Below are 20,602 nucleotides of genomic sequence, written 5' to 3'. Positions count from 1 at the left end.
TAATGTTATTCAAAGGCGAAAATATTCAAAAATCATTAAATTATAGGCCCTGAAGAAGCTTCCCATTAGGAGCGAAAGCTTGGCTAAGTAAAGCAGAGTTTGATTTTTGATTTTTTGACTGAGAGACCCTGTTAATCCATTTCACTGACTTAGGCCGCTTGATTCCAGTCACTGCTCTTTTTGTAAACTACCTTATTTGGAGAACGCCGTCGCTGGGGAATTGAATTTGCGAAACGGTTTCTTCAAATGAAATAATCGCTACTTTCGCCCAAAAACCGTTCTCTGAATAGTCTAGGGCACTGGTTCCTAAACTATGGGTCGCGACTCACTAGTGGGTTGCGGGGGCAAATTGGTTGGGTCGCGGAATCAGATTAAAAACACTCAATACTTTTGAATTGTATTCCCCATTTTGAATGAAGGCGCGGGGAGAGTATCCAGTTCTTTCGAACATAGTCTTAGAAGAGCGGATGTGTTTTTCAACCACAACCTTAAAGATTTCAACTTTCAACCAAGATATTGAATCTCTTGTAAATCGTAAGCACCAGCTCCTCAAGTCTCATTTTTTTCATTTTTTTGTGTTTGTTTAGTTTTAAGATTCTGAATCAAAAGTTTTTTTTCTTACTGTATTTTATCTTCAATTATATCATTTTCTTTTAGAGCTGTATTCCTCAACAGTGAATTTTCCCGATAATAATAATAAAAATATTAGTAGTAATAATAATTATACTTGATATTATTTAATATGTGGGTCGCGAAAAGAAGTCCACAATGAAGGTGGGTCCCCAAGCAAAAAAGTTTAGGAAACGATGGTCTAGGGATATTCCTGCAGTGCTTTTGCGTCTCCATAAAAATAATTTCTGAATTAAAAGTTTTTTTTTGTACTGTATTTTATCTTTGATTATATAATTTTCTTTTATAGGTGTATTCCTCAATAGTGAATTCTCGCGATAATAATAATAAAATATTGTTAGTAATAATAATTATGCTTATTATTCAATATGTGGGTCGCAAAAAAAATCCACAATGACGATGGGTCCCCAGGCTGGTCTAGGGATATACCTGCAGTGCTTTTCGTCTCCATAAAAATAATTTCTTCGCTATTCATTCGTTGAAAATGAATATCGGAGAACCGATGGCGCACTTGTTACTAACCTCCGCACATATAAGTAGCTGCCAGCGGCGGGCCAACTTTCTCGTGCGCCCCTTTCTCCCCATACAAGTCGCCCTTCTCCCCAAGAGATCGTCGGCGGCCGCAGCTTCTTCGAAACTCTTTCAGTATCGTTTGTCTTCATACATGCGCGCCATGACATTTTTCTTGTGACCAGCGACTAACGGGTAGTTCTTGAGCACTCGGTGTAAAGTGATAGTGTTTGGTGGAACGAGCATAATCAGAATGAGGATTATGAGGGCTTATGTGAGTGTTGCTTTCATTGTAGTTTTCACCCTGCATAATCTGGTTATTTCAAAAAAGTATCCTGAACGGCATTAATAACATATCTTGATGTTGAATCTTCAACATTGAAATACTGTGAGAAAACAAACTTATTCGAAAATCGGGTTCTTTTTTTTCCAGTTTTGAGAAAGCTTTCGGGATCCACAAATATTTAATGTAATTCACTTTCGAAAGTCGATTTGGTGAGCTGTCGATAGATTTCAAGTTATATTCGAACATGGAGCAGAACGTATATTCATTTTCAAATTTTCGTGGTAGACACATTTACTAATTCTAATTTCAATAACAGTTTCCAAATTGTTGGAAATCAAAGTTCGGTTGAAGATTTTCACCACAATGATTCATTCCCTTTGAATAATAATATATTGATAGAAAGGGTATATTTTTAGGAGAGACTCATTTTTTGAAAAGAAAGTTTTTGCCTTCTACTTCTTCATCTTGATACAAAAAATGTAGGAATCTTTCAAAAAAGGAAGGAATCAATCAACTTCAAAAATTAACTATATACCAAGATGTGTAGATCATGCAAAGAAGTAACTTTCAGACACAAACTGGAAGGAAAAGCCTTTTCGAAACAGCTATTTTCATATAAACATGAAATAAAAATACATTCGAAACAAATACTTGTATATGAACGCTTGATTATACGAAAAACACTTCTCTCTATTCCGTTGGTATTCCAAACATTCGTATGATATCGAATGAGATTTCATTCACAGGATTCCCACACAATATAATTAATGAAAGAAGTAAAATTTCACTTACATGGAACACTGTCTTTCTCACTGCTGGACATTCGAGTCTTATCGGCTCTTCGGTAGCAAATACGGATAACATTATGAGAAAAAATACTCAATTCGTTCATAACTACGAATTTCCACATTTTTTTGTATCAAGATGGAGAGTAGAAAGCCAAAAACTTTCCTTTCCAATAAATTAATACTTCGTGGAAATTTGAATCAAAATGGATTTGAATTCATCCTACTGAAAAAAACTAGTTTCAAAGGCTTTCAAATGATTACTAGATATCTTTATGAAAGAAACATCCTATATAAATAAAAAAATTCGTAATAAGGTTAAATGTATTTCAGAAACATTCATCGATATATAAAAAATTATATCCTTTTGACAAAAGGAAGAAAATCAACAAATATCAATGAAAGCTCTTCAGAAGAATGTGTAGACATGTGTAAAAATGACACATGTCATTTTTAGATGCAAATCTGAGAGACCTCAAATGAAATAACAACTTTCACCCACGAATATTGAATTAGACATAAATCACTTTTCCTTTCTTGATTTGATTTGAAAAAGGTCGTTTTCCGGTAGGTGCTTTCCGGTAGGCATTTACCACAACCTATTGTGTAGGTAGTTGGGAGAGATGAATATTCCGAAATTTCATTTGGAAATATTTATTTTCTCATACTTTCAAGAGTATTTTGAAAAATTCAATATAATTCTTTAAGAGTTTCAGTAATAAAATGTCATCCAATTGTCCATTTGAAATGATGATAGTATAACTCATAGAGGTTCTACCAGCATTTCGGACAGAATGTCCTACGAAGGACAATCTTTAGATATGCCTTTAAATATTCTTAATAGCTTTTTCTCAAAATCATATATCACCAGCTCTCCAACTGAATTAAGCGATGACCATCCATACTCACAAGTCTTGAACATTCATTACTTCGAAGAAAATGAAGTGTTGGCTGCTTTTAAATAGATAAAACCAAAAATACCAACGGGTTCCGACAGCATCCCTGCACTGATTGTTAGAGATTGTGCATCGTTTTTGGCTCATCCATTGACAATATTAATAAATATCTGCATCAAAACTAGTACCATCTCAGATTTATGGAAATTATCATATCAAAAATATGCAACTTTGCCAAAGTGTTTGAAATCCTTATCTATAGCAGGTTATATCCTCATTTAAGCAATCAAATTACACCTCTTCAACATGGTTTTATGAAAGGTCGCTCGACAATCACCAACATTTTCAATGTTACCCAATATATTTCTGAAACCATTGATAGGGGATCCCAAACTGATGTCATATATACGGATTTCTCTAAGGCGTTCAAAAGACTCGATCACGGATTACTGCTATCGAAATTGTACAGGTACGGCTTTTTTCTGACCCTGATCCAACTTTTTATATCATACTTCACTGACAGGCGTTAGTATGTTATATTCAATGATTTCAAATCTGCGGAATATGCAGCTACCTCAGGTGTTCCACAAGAAAGCAACCTAGCTCCACTTCTTTCAACGCCCTAATAAATGACATAGTTGAGGTCATTGATATCAACTGTTTGATATACGCGGATGACCTGAAATTATATTGTGAGATCAATGGCATCGGGAACTGTTTTCAACTCTCCCTCAATCTGAAACATGTTGAGCAATGCTGTTTTCGCAACAATCTTCCTTTAAACGCGAGTAAATGTAATGTAATGACGTACACACTAAAGAATCGTGCATTTTCATATCAATATTTAATAAATGATATTCCACTTCTACGGCCTCTCACATTCACCGATCTAGGTGTTACCTTCGACCCAAAACTTTCCTTCGTACTACACATTGGCACACTGTCTGCTGTAAACAGAATGTATGGATTTATTGCACGAATCTCCAGAGATTTCTCGGATCCATCTACATCGAAAACCTCATACTATGCAGATGAAAATTAGAATATGCATCCATAATCTGGAATCCATCTCATCAGTTGTATGCAGAGAAAGTTGAATTCAAAAAAAAGATCTTCACTCAAAGTATAAAAATCATTCGTATCGTATTGTAAGTACTTATTTATTTTTTATTTTTGATACCCATTATCAAATCTTGAAGAGTATGAAAATATTTTGAGAAATATTTGAGACTTTGTTGAATGTTTCACATAGGTTTCGGCTTTTCACTTGAAAAAATGAAAGTTATGAAAGTATTACTGATTATATTATTTCTACTTTTGAGCATCAAAATATTTGTTGAGGTAGTATTCAGAAACATTTGTTTCGTAAAATTGTATATGTAAATACAACTGAAAAAAATATTGTATTACTTTCTTAACCAGGTAATATCAATAAAACTTTTTTTTAATTTTCAATATAGATGAATAATTTTAGTTTTAACTGCGTAATGAAACTTTAATAAGGTTTTCCTAAGCAATCCTATTAATAGTTTCAAAATTTTCTTCTTACTTTTTCTTCATCAAGAAACGGCCAAATCAATCAGAAAAAAAATGCTAATTGGTTGGTCTTTCACAAGAACACTTTTACTTAAATAATATTCTTTCAGTCATGAAACACAAAAACCAAACTTGATTCCCCATAAAGCCTGACAAGTATTCCTTCAGGACAATGGAAGTTAAATAAAGTTATTTCGACCCCAATGTTGAAAGATGAATCATTTTGTCAAAAATAACTTGTTTATTATTATCATTCCTCATATACAAATGGAAAGGAGAAGATTTCTTATAGTTATTTCAGTTCCAATTCTATATTTATCAATATTTTTCCCACTGTGAGATGTAGTAAACAATGAAGAAAACTCGTTATTTTAATTTCTGAAATTCCCTGTATACTTATACACAATTCATCTCGAATAAATTTACAGAAAAAAGACTATTCAACTATTGTATTGGAAAAAGCTTTCATCAACAATCCAAATACATGTAGGAATTAACTACATTAACGTTAATCAAATATCACAGGCACGTCTCCAATTCGGTAAACGAGTACAAAGAAATGGATAAAGAGGACTAGAAAGTTCGATTAACAACGTCATTATTCGTAATTTATTAAAATTCAGACATGTCCGTTATCCAGTCAGTATAAATTACATCTTTCATATCGTATAAAAATCAAACATAAGAGCGATAGGTGAAATTTCAATTTTAGTTCAGTGGAATTCAAAATTCAAAAGGATTTTGCTGATTTATGACATCTGAAAATAATAATTTCGGTTTTGTTATTTACTGACGGAGTTCAGTCTGACTCTAAATGAATTTATAGATAGATATAAAGCGACCTTCACGGCTTCACACAGGAAGCAAGCATTTGCCTCGCCCGGGTAACACCGCCGTATTCAATTTTCACATTATTCTCAACATCAATGATATCTATTATATAAAACAGCTGATCTTGAGATATAAATGGTAAAACTGTTACGACAATACAGTGTGTTAATTACATCATTTAGATATATCTCTAAATCTGTTTGACGGATTTTCAGGAAATTTGATTTGTAGGATTTGTTTCCACCCAGAATAGCAGAATAATTATTAAAATATTTGAAAAATCAGAAAAAAGTTTTGAAATTGAAACGTTCGATTTGTTAATTTATGACAGTTGTTATTATGCACGCAAATACGGGTTGGGACATTTGTAACTATTCGAATCAATAATTGTTATGTCATAATAAAAAGTCAGCAATATCCATCATAGAGTTATTGACAATTTCGCGAGCGAAAAGATGAATTCTTTCACAACACAAACGAAATATTCCGAATCAATCCAATACAGAGGAAAAATAAATCGCACTGTTCTACTGTTTGAGAGTTGAATTCTACTGAAGACTCCGTTTACTTTCTATAGCAATTATTGAATGGCTGTAAATAGTACAGATATCATGTATGTAGTACTAGCGACTCGCCCCGATTCAGCACGGGTACAATGCTGATACTAAATATTAATTCACTTACTGGAAAGTTGAGGGCATGGAAAAACAGTGATAAAAAGGTAACTTCATTTTATGAACGCGCCTTTTTTCCCGTGGCTGGCGCCTTGGTTGAAATATTTGAACATCCTTTCTTATTGCACATCTACAATAATAATGTAATGAAAATAATAGATCAAAATTACAAAAGAAAATTCACTGTGAATGTTTAAAGTGATCCCTATTGACAATAACCTACTGTTTTTAATAATCTGTTTTTAATAATCTGTTTTTAAAATCTGTTTTTCCGTTAACCAGCTGTCGCACTCCTACGAACGACAACCCTCAGAAGTCGAAACTTGTGCGAGATAAGGATTAACGAGGTGTCACCTTTTAACGTGTGATTCCTAACACGGAGGTATTGAATTTGTTTGATTGCATTTTTTGCCTGAATCAATCTTTTAGGTACCAGATATTGCCAGGTCTTTGAGTTGCGTATTAAGATTCTTAATCTCTATACAAAGTAGTCTAATGCACTCAGATCAGGTGATCTAGCGAGCTATTGCCCTGTTCGTATTCATCGATTTGGAAAGGTTCCCTTTTCAAACTCGTGCACAAGATAAAATCAGGAATTGATATCAGCTGAAATATTGGACGCTATATATGGAGTATTCTTGCATTCTTCAGATCAATAAGAATGTATGGTCGAATGACATCATCTTCAAAAAAACGATATCAGTTCTCGAACTGGGTGTATTCAATGGAATTATCTGTTCATACCGCTCGGTATCGTCAAACCCAGATGTGGTATGTAGCGCCGTCCTATTGAAACCACATCCAATTCATTCCAAAAGAAGTTGCTAATCATCGATGTTCATCATAATGTTCGCCGTTGTCAGTGATGGTCTGGCCAACGTCGTTCTAAAGAAATATGGACCAATGACGCAGCCAGCCTAAAATCTACACCAAACAGTGACTTTTTCGACAATTTTGTTTGTTCACTTCGGTCGGTAGCCAGGCGGTTCAACGCGGGTCCTTTGTTCACTCACTCGAATTGACTGCCGTGTTGGTCGGTGGTTCAAGCCCTAGCCTGAACTATCGATTTTCACTTGCTATCATCCAACCTTTGTTAGTTATCACACGTTAAAAGGTAAGACCTCGTTAATCCTCAGCTTGCACAAGTTTCGACTTCTTAGGGTTTTCGTTCGTAGGGGTGCGACAGTTGGTTAACGGAAAAACAGATTTTTTAACGTACCCATTCATCCAGAAGTGTGCCTCATCGCTGAGGATGATTTTTTGATGAAAATTAGGCACCAGAGCCCATTTAGCAAACACACGTCGTTGTGCAGATCCATGTCACGACGCAAAATTGGCCAAGTTGTAGTCTGCGTAAGGCCAAGTTTTTGTTAGCAAGGCGAAATCGATTGCCTCGAATTTTCCTACACACTCTCACAGACACCATCGATGTACATTTTGGAGCTACTCAGTTCACAACCTTCCGTATCGATATACGTATCTGATTATACCTGACTAAGAAATTTTATACCGAGTTTCGTGTTTCTGATGTTGAAAATTGCAGGAGTAGCCCACCATGAGGACGTCTCATAGCATAATTATCCTCCCCTTTGAGATAGAAACTAGAAAACCCTCAATGGAAGAGTTGTTGTTTTATCTAGCAGAGAGGTTCACTATGTTTTCAATATCAAGAATGAGAGCCTTCTTGAGAGCAGAATTGGAAAAACCCCATCTTTCTAGTGCTGGACATTGATAAATGAATACGTCCCTGGTTTTGAATTGTAGGAGTTTTACTATCCTAACGGTATTATGAAAACTATCTAGACAAGTGCAGAGTTTAAATTTCTTCACTCAATTTGATCGGATGCGATTTAATAATCTGTTATACAACCATATCCATTTAATTACTTATGTGTGTATACAATATAGGATAGTTGAACTTATGCAATACCTAATGAAATATGAAGCTGCTTGTTGCAGGCATGCATCATTTCTGTCGACATTAACCATATAGCAAAATAATTAATGCATTTGATTCATACAATATGAAGTCATGTCCTGTATACTTCTACATGAGGATTATATCATCAATTATAGAAACAATCATAGATCAAAACGAAAAGAGAGAGTTTCATTCGGAAGAAATGATTTATTGTACTGGGAAATTGATCTGAAAATTAGTGCTACAACAATTAATTACAGATAGGAAAATGAAGAAAGTTCTAGAAAAAGCGAAATTTATTAAAAGATATGTGGTTGTCTGAATGAACATCATTTGTAAATACAGATATCCTTAAAAATCTATCAAAAATAGTTATATAATTTCAAAGTTGCAAAACATTGATGTCTTCTCAGGAGAAACGCGAAGAATTTATAAAAACTTTCGTTTTCACCGCATTCAACGTAACCCAGTTCCAGATCCGTTTGAGTCATGTAGAAAATGATTTTCGTTGGCTAGAATCAAACATCCAATCGCAATCGATTCACTTTTTTGATATTATGCTAATTGAAAAATAACTAATTCCAGGTGTGTCATGAAGAGGGCGTGCTTGCCATAATTCGAAGTTTACCAATGAAATCTAAACTGATATCATGCATGAAAAAGATTTTTTTATTTCATATTGAAGGATAAACTCGAAAACTACTTATCCGGTTTTCACAATTATTTCATCAATAGAAATAGATACATTAATCGCGAGTAACATGGAATGCGTATTTTATGAGTGATGCCTTATAAAATTTCAATAGTGCACGAAGATTTCAGAACTTTGCCTGTAAAACTCCAATATTTTTGGAATATAGCGAGTATTTCCAGAAAAGTGTAAGAAATATATTAAACAATCGTAAATATTATCTACAAATGTCAAATTGATATGTTGAAATTCCTTCCCACTTATTACACCTCAATATCCATTAAAACCAGCAATGCTGACTCCTCTCAACCCAAAAAACTGTTCCTCCAAATAAATTCTAAGAGTTTTCAGATTATTCTCGTATCTGCAATGAAAAAGGTGTCTCAAAATGTATTTATCTATGAAACATTTTCCAGCTTTGCTCGGACGTTTAATATTTCAAATAACGGTTTGATCTCATCAAGTGTATATTATTTTACACAGAGTTTGTAGATTTTCTGATGCAGAATTTCTGAACTTCTTTTCACCGATCAAGATGGGATTCACAAGTTCCTTTGATTATCCAACAAATTGAATGAGTTAGAAGCAATTGTCGTGTCTCCAAACTATCTGCTTTTTTCGAGAACCTGACGTTTTCCAGAATGTATTCAAATAATACGTACTCCCAATTTCGATGAAACAAAGACTTAGGTTAGGTCCAAAATGAGTGGGTCTATTCGACCCTCCTCCGCAACCCGCAAGGGTTTATTGTGGCTAAACAAAGACCTTCTCCTCACTGGATGCTTCTACTGGGTATGTTTCACAATTATACTGTCACAATCCAAGATAAACGAAACGAGGATCTCCACTGAATTAATTAATATTTTCCTTAATAACTTTTACCTACCATCTATAATGAAATTATTAATTGGGTTTCTTCAACAATTAATTTCGTATCAAAATGAAAGTGTTAGTTTCATAATGTTCAGAACAACGATATTGACCTACCTAATCAAGAAATTATCATTGTTTCACTCTGTATATATTTCAGATGCACCAAAAAGTGAATAAACAATATACATATCGCACTGATAATATTACCCTAAAAGTCTCGAAGGTTCCAAAATAAATTAATGCATTCATTCTATTTGATGAAATATAATTTTAACAATATGAGTGATTGTTTATATACCTTGTTTATTTTTATAACTTAATGCCTAATACGATATCATCGCGAAGTGAAGAGAAAAGAGAGAATGATAAAAAGCATTGAGCACATTCTTAATAAGTAAAATGTTTTCACATCACCTTTTATAGATCATCTTTTTCACAATCAGTTTAGAAACTTTATGACTCCAACAGAACACTTGTAACTGAATTCTCTTTTTGCAATAATGATCAGTGTAAAAATTCATGAAGTCGGTCTGATATCAATCGAGGAATTTATTACTGGAATAATTTCTTCAAATAATATTGCTGAATTATGATAATATAATGACTACTGACTCTCTTTTTTTTTATTTCACTTTTTCGTGTGATGATGCGCACGGATTTACAATGAAGTGGCATTCAATTCATTACTGAAGAGATTCCTTGAATAGGGAACTACAAACCTTTTATTGATTTCTTGAATACTGAGAATATCTCAGTATTCAGTATAAAAAAATCATTACACTTTCATGACGGGAAAATTAACAAAAAATAATTTAAAAAATAAGATGGATTGATAACTGTTGTTCAATGTGAAAACCAAATAAAAAAAACAACACTATAAATTCCACACCCTTTGGGTGGATCTGTCATCAATTGTGTGAGGTTATGTATGTAGTTAAGATGCAAAATAAATCTGTTATCGAGTTCGGCGTAGATGTATAAAAAAGATAAACGGGATAATGGTGTATATCAGACACTGCATCAATAAGTCACTAAAACAAAAATCAAACTGCATTGGACAATATCGTTAACATACTAATTGGAGAGGGAATGAAATATGGTTCATGAACAATAGCATCTGTTGCACATTCAGATAAATAATTCGACAACAGAATCAATAAACCCAAACAGCAGCTTCAAGTTCTAGTATATCAAACAACAGGATTGAAGCACCATGAACCTTCAAGAAAAGCTTTGACTCATCTACGAAACCTCACGTGATTTTCAAAGAAACCATACCAATGTCCAGAAGATTCATCGAACTATATATAATTTTTATTGAAAAAAATAGAGGTGATTTATAGCAGACCGTGTATTTGCTTCAGCTTCAGTTTGTTCTCTACACTGAGAGCTTCCAGGATGAATAGGATTTTGATGAAAAGAGTTGGGGAAAGTGCTCTCATAGAAAAAAAAAGGAATTATTTTGTGTCGGCAAAACAAATACGTTTGTCAACGTGACATAAAGTAAAAAAGATCATTGTGATAAATTAAATACAAGTATACAAGTGAACCAACACACTACCATGGGGAACTCCATGAGTTACCACCGAAAGTTCTATAACTAATAATTATTAAACACTGACTGATGTCTGTTGTGTACAGCTACCGGACTGAGTCATGGCCGGTGGGAGGAATCGTATGTGCGTAAAATTTGGGTTGGTGTATGACAAAGAAAGTATTACGAAAAAAGGAATAGAAATTTTTGTTTGCAATATTACGTAGTACGGATTAAGGAATATTCAATAAATGGATGTTAAAATGTCATTTGGGTTCTTGTAGATATATAAAAAGCAGTTTATATGGAAGAAAATTCGGAAAGAGGAGCTTCTCATAGAAATTTAATTTACTTAGTAGTTTTCCGTGATATACACATTCGAAAGTTCGAAAAATCGACCGTGGTGATATCTCTGTGTTGCCCATTTTCAAATCCCTCAACGTTTTCCATAACAACATGTGAAATTATTATCAGATGATGAAAACCGAACTATGATCATTTGCGTGAGCAGAGATTCCTTCTTTAAAAATTGGAATAATTTTTGTTATTTTCTGGTAGTCCAAAAAAATACCTTCGGTGAGTCAATGGTTTGATAAAAAAATAGTTCAAGTATTCGAAAATTACTTGAGGTCATCGTATTCAGTATATTCAACTGATATAACATCAAGTTTTTTGAAGATAGAGTTTTTGACGATATTAAACTCCAAAATTCAAATTAACCTGCCTTTAGGTTGTTCCCTATAGTTCAGGTATATATTTCTAGAGTTAACTATAGTTTAATGCTTTCGCCTATTTTTTTTTTACTTTTTCCGTGAGAAAAAACTAAGACGTGTCATTTATAACGATGAACAAAATAGAACATTCCTGGTTTTGTTTTCTTATATTTTCCAGCACACTCAAAATCAATCACTGATTCAGTCAATATTCACATAATGCGATCCCCGAAAGTTAAACTTGTTCTGCCCACGAGGCCAAGATAAGTAATCAAAACGTGGATAAGTTTTCAGAAATTGAAAACAAATAAAGGAAGATGTATTATTATATTAGATTCTCTGAAAAGGCCAGGCAAATTCTATGTGAACTTGACATGCAAATGTCGAGAGAATAGGATACACAAGTCCATCGTTTGAGTGAGGTGAAAAAAATATGGGGAAGATTTGTTCCCTGAATATCTGTTATTTTTCAGTAAACGATTTTAATTCAGAAATCTATTTCATGTAATCATCGTAAATGATAGCAAAGGACCACAGGAAGTGGTATAGTGGTCGCGTCTATTATCAATTATCCGCTGCACACCTGAAACGAATTAGATAAATGATCGATTTCATGAGAACGCTGTACTCCTGCATAACGCATGCAGTTTTTCGAGCTTGTATTTTTTGTTGAATATCTAATGAAAGAAAATGACTTTCTCTTTTGCATTCGAGATGAAAATATGAATTAACATTTGAAAGTGTCAATTATTTTGGTTAATAAACTGAAAGATGAACCATACCATACCTTTCCAAAATTAATTTTCTGAAAATTTCATGAACAGGAATTTGCGAAATCGGTTAGTAGGTATTTATTGCATGAACTTTCGAGCTGATTGATGATAACTGATTTTTTATTTACAAGATGTCCTAACATGTACAGAGTTCTGCAGCCTGAAAAAGGTTTTTTTCAGAATAAAGTAGGTACACCAAATAGTCACTAACAGTGATTGATACATCCGATTTCTGAGGGACCTGGCTGGAACTTGATATATATTAAATGTATATTGTTAAGTTTTTGGTTACTGTCCACATCCATACAAAAATTGCTTGCTGATACATTCTAACTACTCGAATTGACAACAGAAAATCTTCAATTGTTTTGGACATCTCCGACATTTCACGGATAAGCCTTAAGAATGCGTAAAAACAACAGAATTCATCAGAAATTGAAAGGCAGAGGGATATCTGACAGGTGGGTCTATTCTAATATAAAGTTAGGTCGATTGAAACTGCTGCAGCTTTGGGGCTTCAATTCCAAATCAGATTAACTCTTAAATTGGGAGAGGATCTCTTTCTCTCTCTCTTCTACTGTCACCCTCTCTCTCTCTCTCTCTCTCTTTGATATTTTTCACTTCCAGAACGAAGAGATGAACTCTCACTTCTCTCGATGTGAATGTTTGCCTGAGCGGGATGTAGACCAATCTCGTTTATTGCACTCTGTCCTGCTTAACCTCTCCTGTTCAACCTGCCTGGCTGAGGCGGAAGAAGAACAAACAATTTTTGACATTTCCAATTTAATTCAGCATACTGTAATAGTAGGATTTCATTTTTATCAACAGAAAAAAGTGAATATATAGTTTGTTTTTTGAATTGATATGTCACAAAAACATAATAATTCAGAAAATCAGTTCTTTTGTATCAATCTTAGGTAATTCAATTGTGGTCTCAGAACAACCCATCTATAATATACTATACTAAATTCTCATAAATATTGTTGCATTGAAATGAAAACATTGTTCTTGGGTTTTGATTCTATATACTTTATCATCTTCTATTCAAATCATACGCACGCAACTAAACGGGCAACTTGTTTTATTAATTAAAGGAACTTCCCGTTAATGAAATGTATTCAACAACATCAATGTTTATTAAATGAATATAGAAAAATTCAATTATATTCTGCGACTAAAATTTATGGGGCGAAAAAAAAGAACGGCAGATTAAATTTACCATGAGATGAGAGAGATATGAATATTGGCTTATCAGTTGAGCGCGGTTAGGTTAACATTCATGAGCGTAACATTATAAATTTTATATCAGGTAAAAACCAAGGGATTTGTTTCGGAAATGAAACAAGGAAAATATCATTCAAATCAGTTCAATTTTGTGATGTGAACTGTGAGCAATATGGAAAGTGGAAGCAGTAAAGCAAACGGAGACGCCCGAATTTATCTGAGGAAGAAAAAACTATTATATACAATGTGTATTGTGGGTTCCATGAACGAATGAAAATATGTTGCATGAAGACGTAGTCGATTTGAGTAGTGATTTAATCAAATTGTTGAGAGAATTATCAAAACCTTTAAAGAAAATGAAAGTGAATGTGATAATGTATCTGAAGACAGGAATCACACGTTGAAAGGTAAGACCTCGTTAATCCTTAGCTCGCACAAGTTTCGACTTCTGAGGGTTGTTGTTCGTAGGGGTGCGACAGCTGGTTAACGGAAAAACAGATTTTAAACAGATTTTTTTAAACATTGAAACTAGAAGAAGAAAACAAATTCAGCTTGATGATTGTACCAAATACGCTATTCGTAGGAAATTCAATTTGTTCTTTTGCCGAAATGAAATCTCAACCTCAACCTCAAAAAAAGTCGCAGCCGAAATAAATTCCGATGGACCGATGCCTAAAATATCACGACGTGTATTATCGCGCACATGAAAAGATGTGGGGAAAGCGCTTATATAGAAAGAGAAGAAACTGGTTTGTGACGGAAAAATTACTTGAAAGAAATCTGAGAGTATCGTCTTAAAGGTAGAAAGATTTATATTTAGATGAGACTTAGTTGAATTAGTGCCATACTGTCTCAAAGGTATGGCGAGATTTAGAAATGAAAAGTTGTCGACAAGCTTTTATTGAAGGCTTCTCAACAGGATTGAAAGTGCCAGCTGTCAAAGGACGGAGGCTCTTAATAACTCACATAGGCAACGTTTTGGGTTTTTTGGAAAACGGCTTGTTACTCTTTGAGTCCAAGAAAACTAGCGACTAACACGAGGAAATGGATGCACAAAAGTTGGTTTCAAAAAGATTTTACCAAACTTTGAAACAAACTCTGTCGTTGTTATGGACAATGCCTCCTACCACAGAATTCGACGATAATATGTTAAAAATCCAATTACTCAGTGCTGCAAAGTTGGTTTCAAAAAGATTTTACCAAACCTTGAACCAAACTCTGTCGTTGTCATGGACAATGCCTCCTACCACAGAATTCGACGATTATATGTTAAAAATACAATTACTCTGTGCTGCAAAGAAACAGTTGAAGATATTTGTTGTCGACAAAATGGCTCGTGTACACCACCTCCCTCCTTTCCATTATAAACTAAACTCGATCGAACTCATGTGGGTTCAAATAAAAAGCCAAGTGGCAAGGAAATACTTGACTTTTGAAATGGATGAGGTGAAAGGCCTACTACCTACTGCGATAGAAAATGTCACAACCGAGTCATGGAAAACATACATTAGACATACGATAAAAGAAGAAGACAAAAAGTGTGATGTCGACACTAGAATGGGAATTGCAATTGAACCATTGATTATTACCTTGAATGATAGCGATCGCAATAGTCCGCAGTAGCTCATCATCCGACGAGTTTTCTTCAGACGATAATCACTGCACTAAGAACAATATTCTCAGGAAGAAAGACAGATAGACGTGTTTTCGGATTTGTCATCACTGGGATGATTTTTTCATGTGTAATAGTCTCAGATACTAAGCAATCACATAAAGTTATAATGACCTATAATAAATGACCCACAAGTACTAAATATTTCGAACCAAAAGGTTTCACTCATGATGCATGATCTACACATCTTCGTGAAGAGTTTGTTTTAAAGTAAATTGCTTTCTTTCTTTCTTTGAAAAATTCCCACGTTTTTTGTATGACGATGAAGTAGAAAGCCAAAACCTTTCTTTCCCAACAATTGGCGGTCATTACTACCGAGAATAAAAAGTTGACAGCGTACGATTAGCCATGAATATTACAAGGAAGTAGAGGCAATGACATATTCTCTCATGAAGACGCCATGAGATCGATGGAAGACTCATTTCACATTGATTTCGACCGCTGAACAGGAGTCGTCTGCTGTCTTTTCATAGGATTTCATTGTTGAAATCAGAGATCAAATAAAACGCATTTATGATTCAATATTAGACAGCGCTATTTCGACACGCCATGGGTCTCCTCAGTGGTGCTAGGCTGAACCACAAATGCACTGTTGAACTCAACTGTCTTCTGAGTTTTCTTCATCAAGGCCAGCCACAACTTAAATATAACGCCTGTTCCATCATACAAATAAAACACTCTATGGCTTTTGGAAATCCACACACAGACGATCATTCACTTGCGGTAACTGAAAATTCCAACAGTTTTTGTTTTTCCAGGAGCCTTATTTGTTTCCAGTAAAATATAATATACATATCAGTCTTCGTACAGTGATGACGTTGCTGAAAGAAACTTGAAAAGAAAACTGTGATTTTCATAATTAAAGGTTTACAGAACCGCGATACGTGTAAAATAGTTTTCTCAGGCAGGACGGAAAAAATGACTTCTGAATTATAACATATTATACTTTTGAAACATTAAATATTACATAAAGTGCAATCACATGATCGATTATGGGTTCGATTCAAGTATACCTGGTAAGAGAGAATATAATTTTCAATTTAGTAGTGAAAACAGGTTAACAGATGAAAACAGGACAACAAAGTATAAAATTCACATCGGTACAGAACTGAATTCAATGTTTTGTAGTGCATTTCATTAGTTCGGACTTCGATTGTCTAATCTAACCAAAAAATTAAAAAAAATAACTATTAACACGAGATGAAAAAAAATTATTAACAATAAATAAAGATTGAAAGATCCCAAACCAAGTTACTTCACGACGTTTCGATTGTTAGTATCCACAATCGCCTTCGGGTGATAACTTCGGAAGATAATTGCGGATACTAATAATCGAAACGTCGTGAAGTAACTTGTTTTGGAATCTTTTTATTTTCAATTTCAATTTCTTGTTAATAATTTTTATTTTTCATCAAGTGTTGAAAGTTCAATTTCTCTTTATTTTTCGGTTGTTGCTTGTATTTTATTTCATTATAGTTTCAGTTTTTTTGCCTACTATAATTGTAATTTTTCAGCTAATATTCTTCAATTTTCTACAGATTCTTTCAGAGATTTAAAATCAATGTACTGTACTGTACTATGTTGCTGTATCGCTGCTGTTCCAATCAGAATCAACGAACTTAGGCGTGCGCAGCGTTATAGCACAGTGCTTTCAAAAAATTGTTCTACAGCGCCATCTAGTGGCGAATTACACAAAAATTGATGGACTATAAACCGTTTCTATGAAAAATTACTTATACATGTCAAATTTCATCACGATCGGTTGAGCGATGTAGAAGTTTATCACTTACCAACCAACCAACCAACCAACCAACCAACAAACATCCATTTTTATATATTAGATATAAAAATGAATGTTTGTTGGTTGCTTGGTTGGTAAGTGATAGTATATATTTTATATATTAAAATGGATGTTTGTTGGTTGGTTGGTAAGTGATAAACTTCTATCTCGCTCAACCGATCGTGATGAAACTTGACATGTATAAGTAATTTTTCATAGAGAAGGTTTTTAGGCTATCAATTCTTCGTTACTCGCCACTAGATGGCGATGTATAACAATTTTTTGAAAGCTCTGTTCTATAACGCTGCGCACACCTAAGTTCGTTGATTCTGATTCTGTCAAAACATTGGAACAGCAGCGATACAGCAACATAGTACTAATTAGTACTACAACTACCAAATTCTACCAGGGCGAAGCCGCGGGCAACAACTAGTATATTATAAAACACATAATTTGAATATATACAAGGAAGGTAATAATGTTAAATGATTCCTCTCAGAAGTAGTTCAATATATTTGTACTTTTTCTGATCCAAGTCCCGCCTCAACTTGATCCAAGTCCCGCCTCAACTAAATGCTTCTCTAGAAAGTAAGAAAATACTTCAAACATTTTTTCTCAATTATCTCAATCAAATAAATGGGAAATCTATGAGAGTCTATGAGATTTGGACCAAATACAACAAATGTTATGTGCATAATTAAAATTTTATTTATATTATCTGCTTCAAAGAATGATATATTTTGGTGTTAATCCCGCATTATTCAAGTGAGTTGGTATCTACTTTCACTATTTCAGAACTATTTTACATAGAAAAAATTTTAAAAGAAAATGAAAATTGAAATATTCTAAACTGATTTCAATATCTGAATGTAAGGAATGTTTAGATTTTTTTCTTCCTATTTAATTTCAATCCTCCCAGTTTCTTGAACCGCATTTCATGGTCAATTTCCATTATTTCTGATATTTTTCCATGAAATTGAATTAAACGAAAATTGTTGTTGATAGTACTTCAGAGAATCGATGGGTTAGCTGGTCGATTTTGGATATTTGTTGAATGATTCAGGGGACGGCCGATAATTACTGATCATCCTGTGTTGTCAAATACAATACAAAATTCAATACCTATCTAGTAACTTTGTAATTTAATTTTGATTATCAAGTTGGCGGGAATTCGGTCAAAATGTTGAAGAAAACCAATTTCTAAATTTGTAATTGAATATTTATTGTTGTATTTATTTTATTTTTATCGTTGTTTTAACACATTGTAATAATTGTAATTGAATAAAATTGTTGGCAATCTGTAAGATTGCACTGGATAAGAACTATTGTTGAATTATAGACAGTTGAATATTTTTTTAATACAACAGTGACCTGTAAGGAGGCCTGTTAGACATTGTAGTTCATCCCTACTGTACTCCAACAACTGTTTCGTTTCAAACTTCGAAGGGTGAATGAACGCCTGGAAGTAAGCTAATCCTGGAAGATTTTGCAAGAAAGTCTTTAAATCTTCTTGCCATCCAGGTGTTCAACGTTTATTTGTCAAAACCTAACTCAATGCCAATGACACGTTCTGGTCCGATGAATCTACTTGCATCCTCGGGCATATACCAAAACGTTTAGTGCATTGTTCAAATACTTATTTGGTACATTGAATTATATATCTAGGACACTTGAGCATTTATAACACAAATACAGCTGATGAGTCTACCAAAATTTGTTTGTCTCTTCCTAGGCAAAAGTAGAAAAAATCTCATTTTGACATAAAAATCAAGGAAAACGTGTATACGCATACATTTTTGACACCAAAAACCAACCAAAATCGTAAAAAAAATGGTGGATAAGTTTTATAAAAATGCAATCAAAAGAAAACTGCATCAATATTACTTCAGAAAAATGAACCCCCTACACTTGACAAGGTACTTAGAGACATAAACGACCCTTCGGATTTGCCAAGTTTCAAATGGTAGTTTCTTGTTTCGTCAATTCGTCTTTCGTCACCTAGGGAAATTTTACCTGTTATGACCCATTTTATTTTTGTTTCGTCAACTGCAAAATATACCTGATTAAGGTGTTCTTGTTTCATCACCTCATCTTTGCACCTGCGCTAGTGATTAAGAGGCTTCTATTATACATTTTTTATTTTTATTTTAAAAATAATTAAATACGGTTTAAACAATTCGATTCCAAATAAAGTCTAGAAATTGGGAAAGTTTGCCTTCTTCAAACAAAAAATCAAATATTTCCTCTTTATAATATTAGTGTAGATTATTGATTCATATAATATTATTGTAAATAAGCATTAAAAAGAATTTAGGTTTATGGACTTTTATGGCCTTAGTAGTCCCAGTTGACGAATGCGGAATGAATTATTACCTGTGAAAAGGTCAAAAGGTACAGGTGACGAAACAAGAAATTTTGGGGCAGGTAACGAATCACGAATTGACTAAACAAGAACAAATCTTGTATAAATTATTAAAAAAATTAAATTTGAAATATCACAAACGACAATGCAATAGCTTGCCTTCAGACAGGAATGTACAGCACTTAGGGGGTTTCTACAACTTTTATAGACATCCTGAGGAAAGTTCTGGCAAACATTCTAACTTTTATTTTATAACATCAGAATAATAATATATGTATTTTTGAGTCACCTTGTATAATATTTTCAATAAATTTTTCTTCCAATTTCCGCTGCAGATTCAAATTTTTAAAATTCTCAATTTGCATTGCGATAATATTTTGTCCTCATTGTGGCCTTTGTGAAAAATTATATTCTTGAGCTTTTGTGTATATTTACTAAAGGTATATACTTTAGGTAAGTATTAAAATGTTTGACCCTTCGTCTCCTATAGGTACCTGTGATATCAATTTATTCCTGGAATCTATTTACCTACACCAAAAGTATTGTCAAATAGATTTTTGATTAAATTTCATTCTAATATTTAGAAGGGATATAAGAAATAGCTTGATGATCATAAATTCAATTTGTGCTGACATTCGAACTAGATTTATAAATTTTGAAGTGAACAGTGTAGTGATAAACAAGATGGGTGAGTTACTTATTTTATTTTTTCTATCATTGAGAAAGTGAATCCATTTCAAATGTCGTTGTAAAGTATTTCATAATACACGACAGTTGTGGAAGTAGTCGAAACTAAACCGTAAAGCTGGTGGTATCTTCATTATTTTTATAAGAGACGTATATGTATATGTTCATCAGATAAAATGACGTTTAAAAATTATTACTTCCTTATCTTGAGAATTTATATTTCA

At 33.5% G+C, this 20,602-nt stretch overlaps 1 protein-coding gene across 2 annotated transcripts in view; it reads left to right on the top strand.

Annotated features, from left to right (window-relative positions):
* The first annotated feature begins 1,261 nt into the window (after positions 1-1,261).
* LOC111504688 (uncharacterized) overlaps positions 1,262-20,602 on the top strand; it is a 49,418-nt gene continuing 30,077 nt past the window's right edge. For both annotated transcript variants that reach the window (XM_074180735.1, XM_074180734.1), the window contains exon 1: positions 1,262-1,414. In XM_074180735.1, coding sequence (XP_074036836.1) covers positions 1,394-1,414 — 21 coding nt within the window. In that variant the 5' untranslated portion in view covers positions 1,262-1,393. The remainder of the gene's footprint in view (positions 1,415-20,602) is intronic.

This window comes from Leptinotarsa decemlineata, unplaced genomic scaffold, assembly GCF_025532065.1.
Source record: "Leptinotarsa decemlineata unplaced genomic scaffold, Ldec_3_MD MMD2_tig00026299_RagTag_RagTag, whole genome shotgun sequence".
Taxonomy (NCBI): Eukaryota; Metazoa; Arthropoda; class Insecta; order Coleoptera; family Chrysomelidae; genus Leptinotarsa; species Leptinotarsa decemlineata.
The sequence above is the reverse complement of the archived record's forward strand: the minus strand, read 5'-3'. Positions and strand labels throughout refer to the sequence as shown.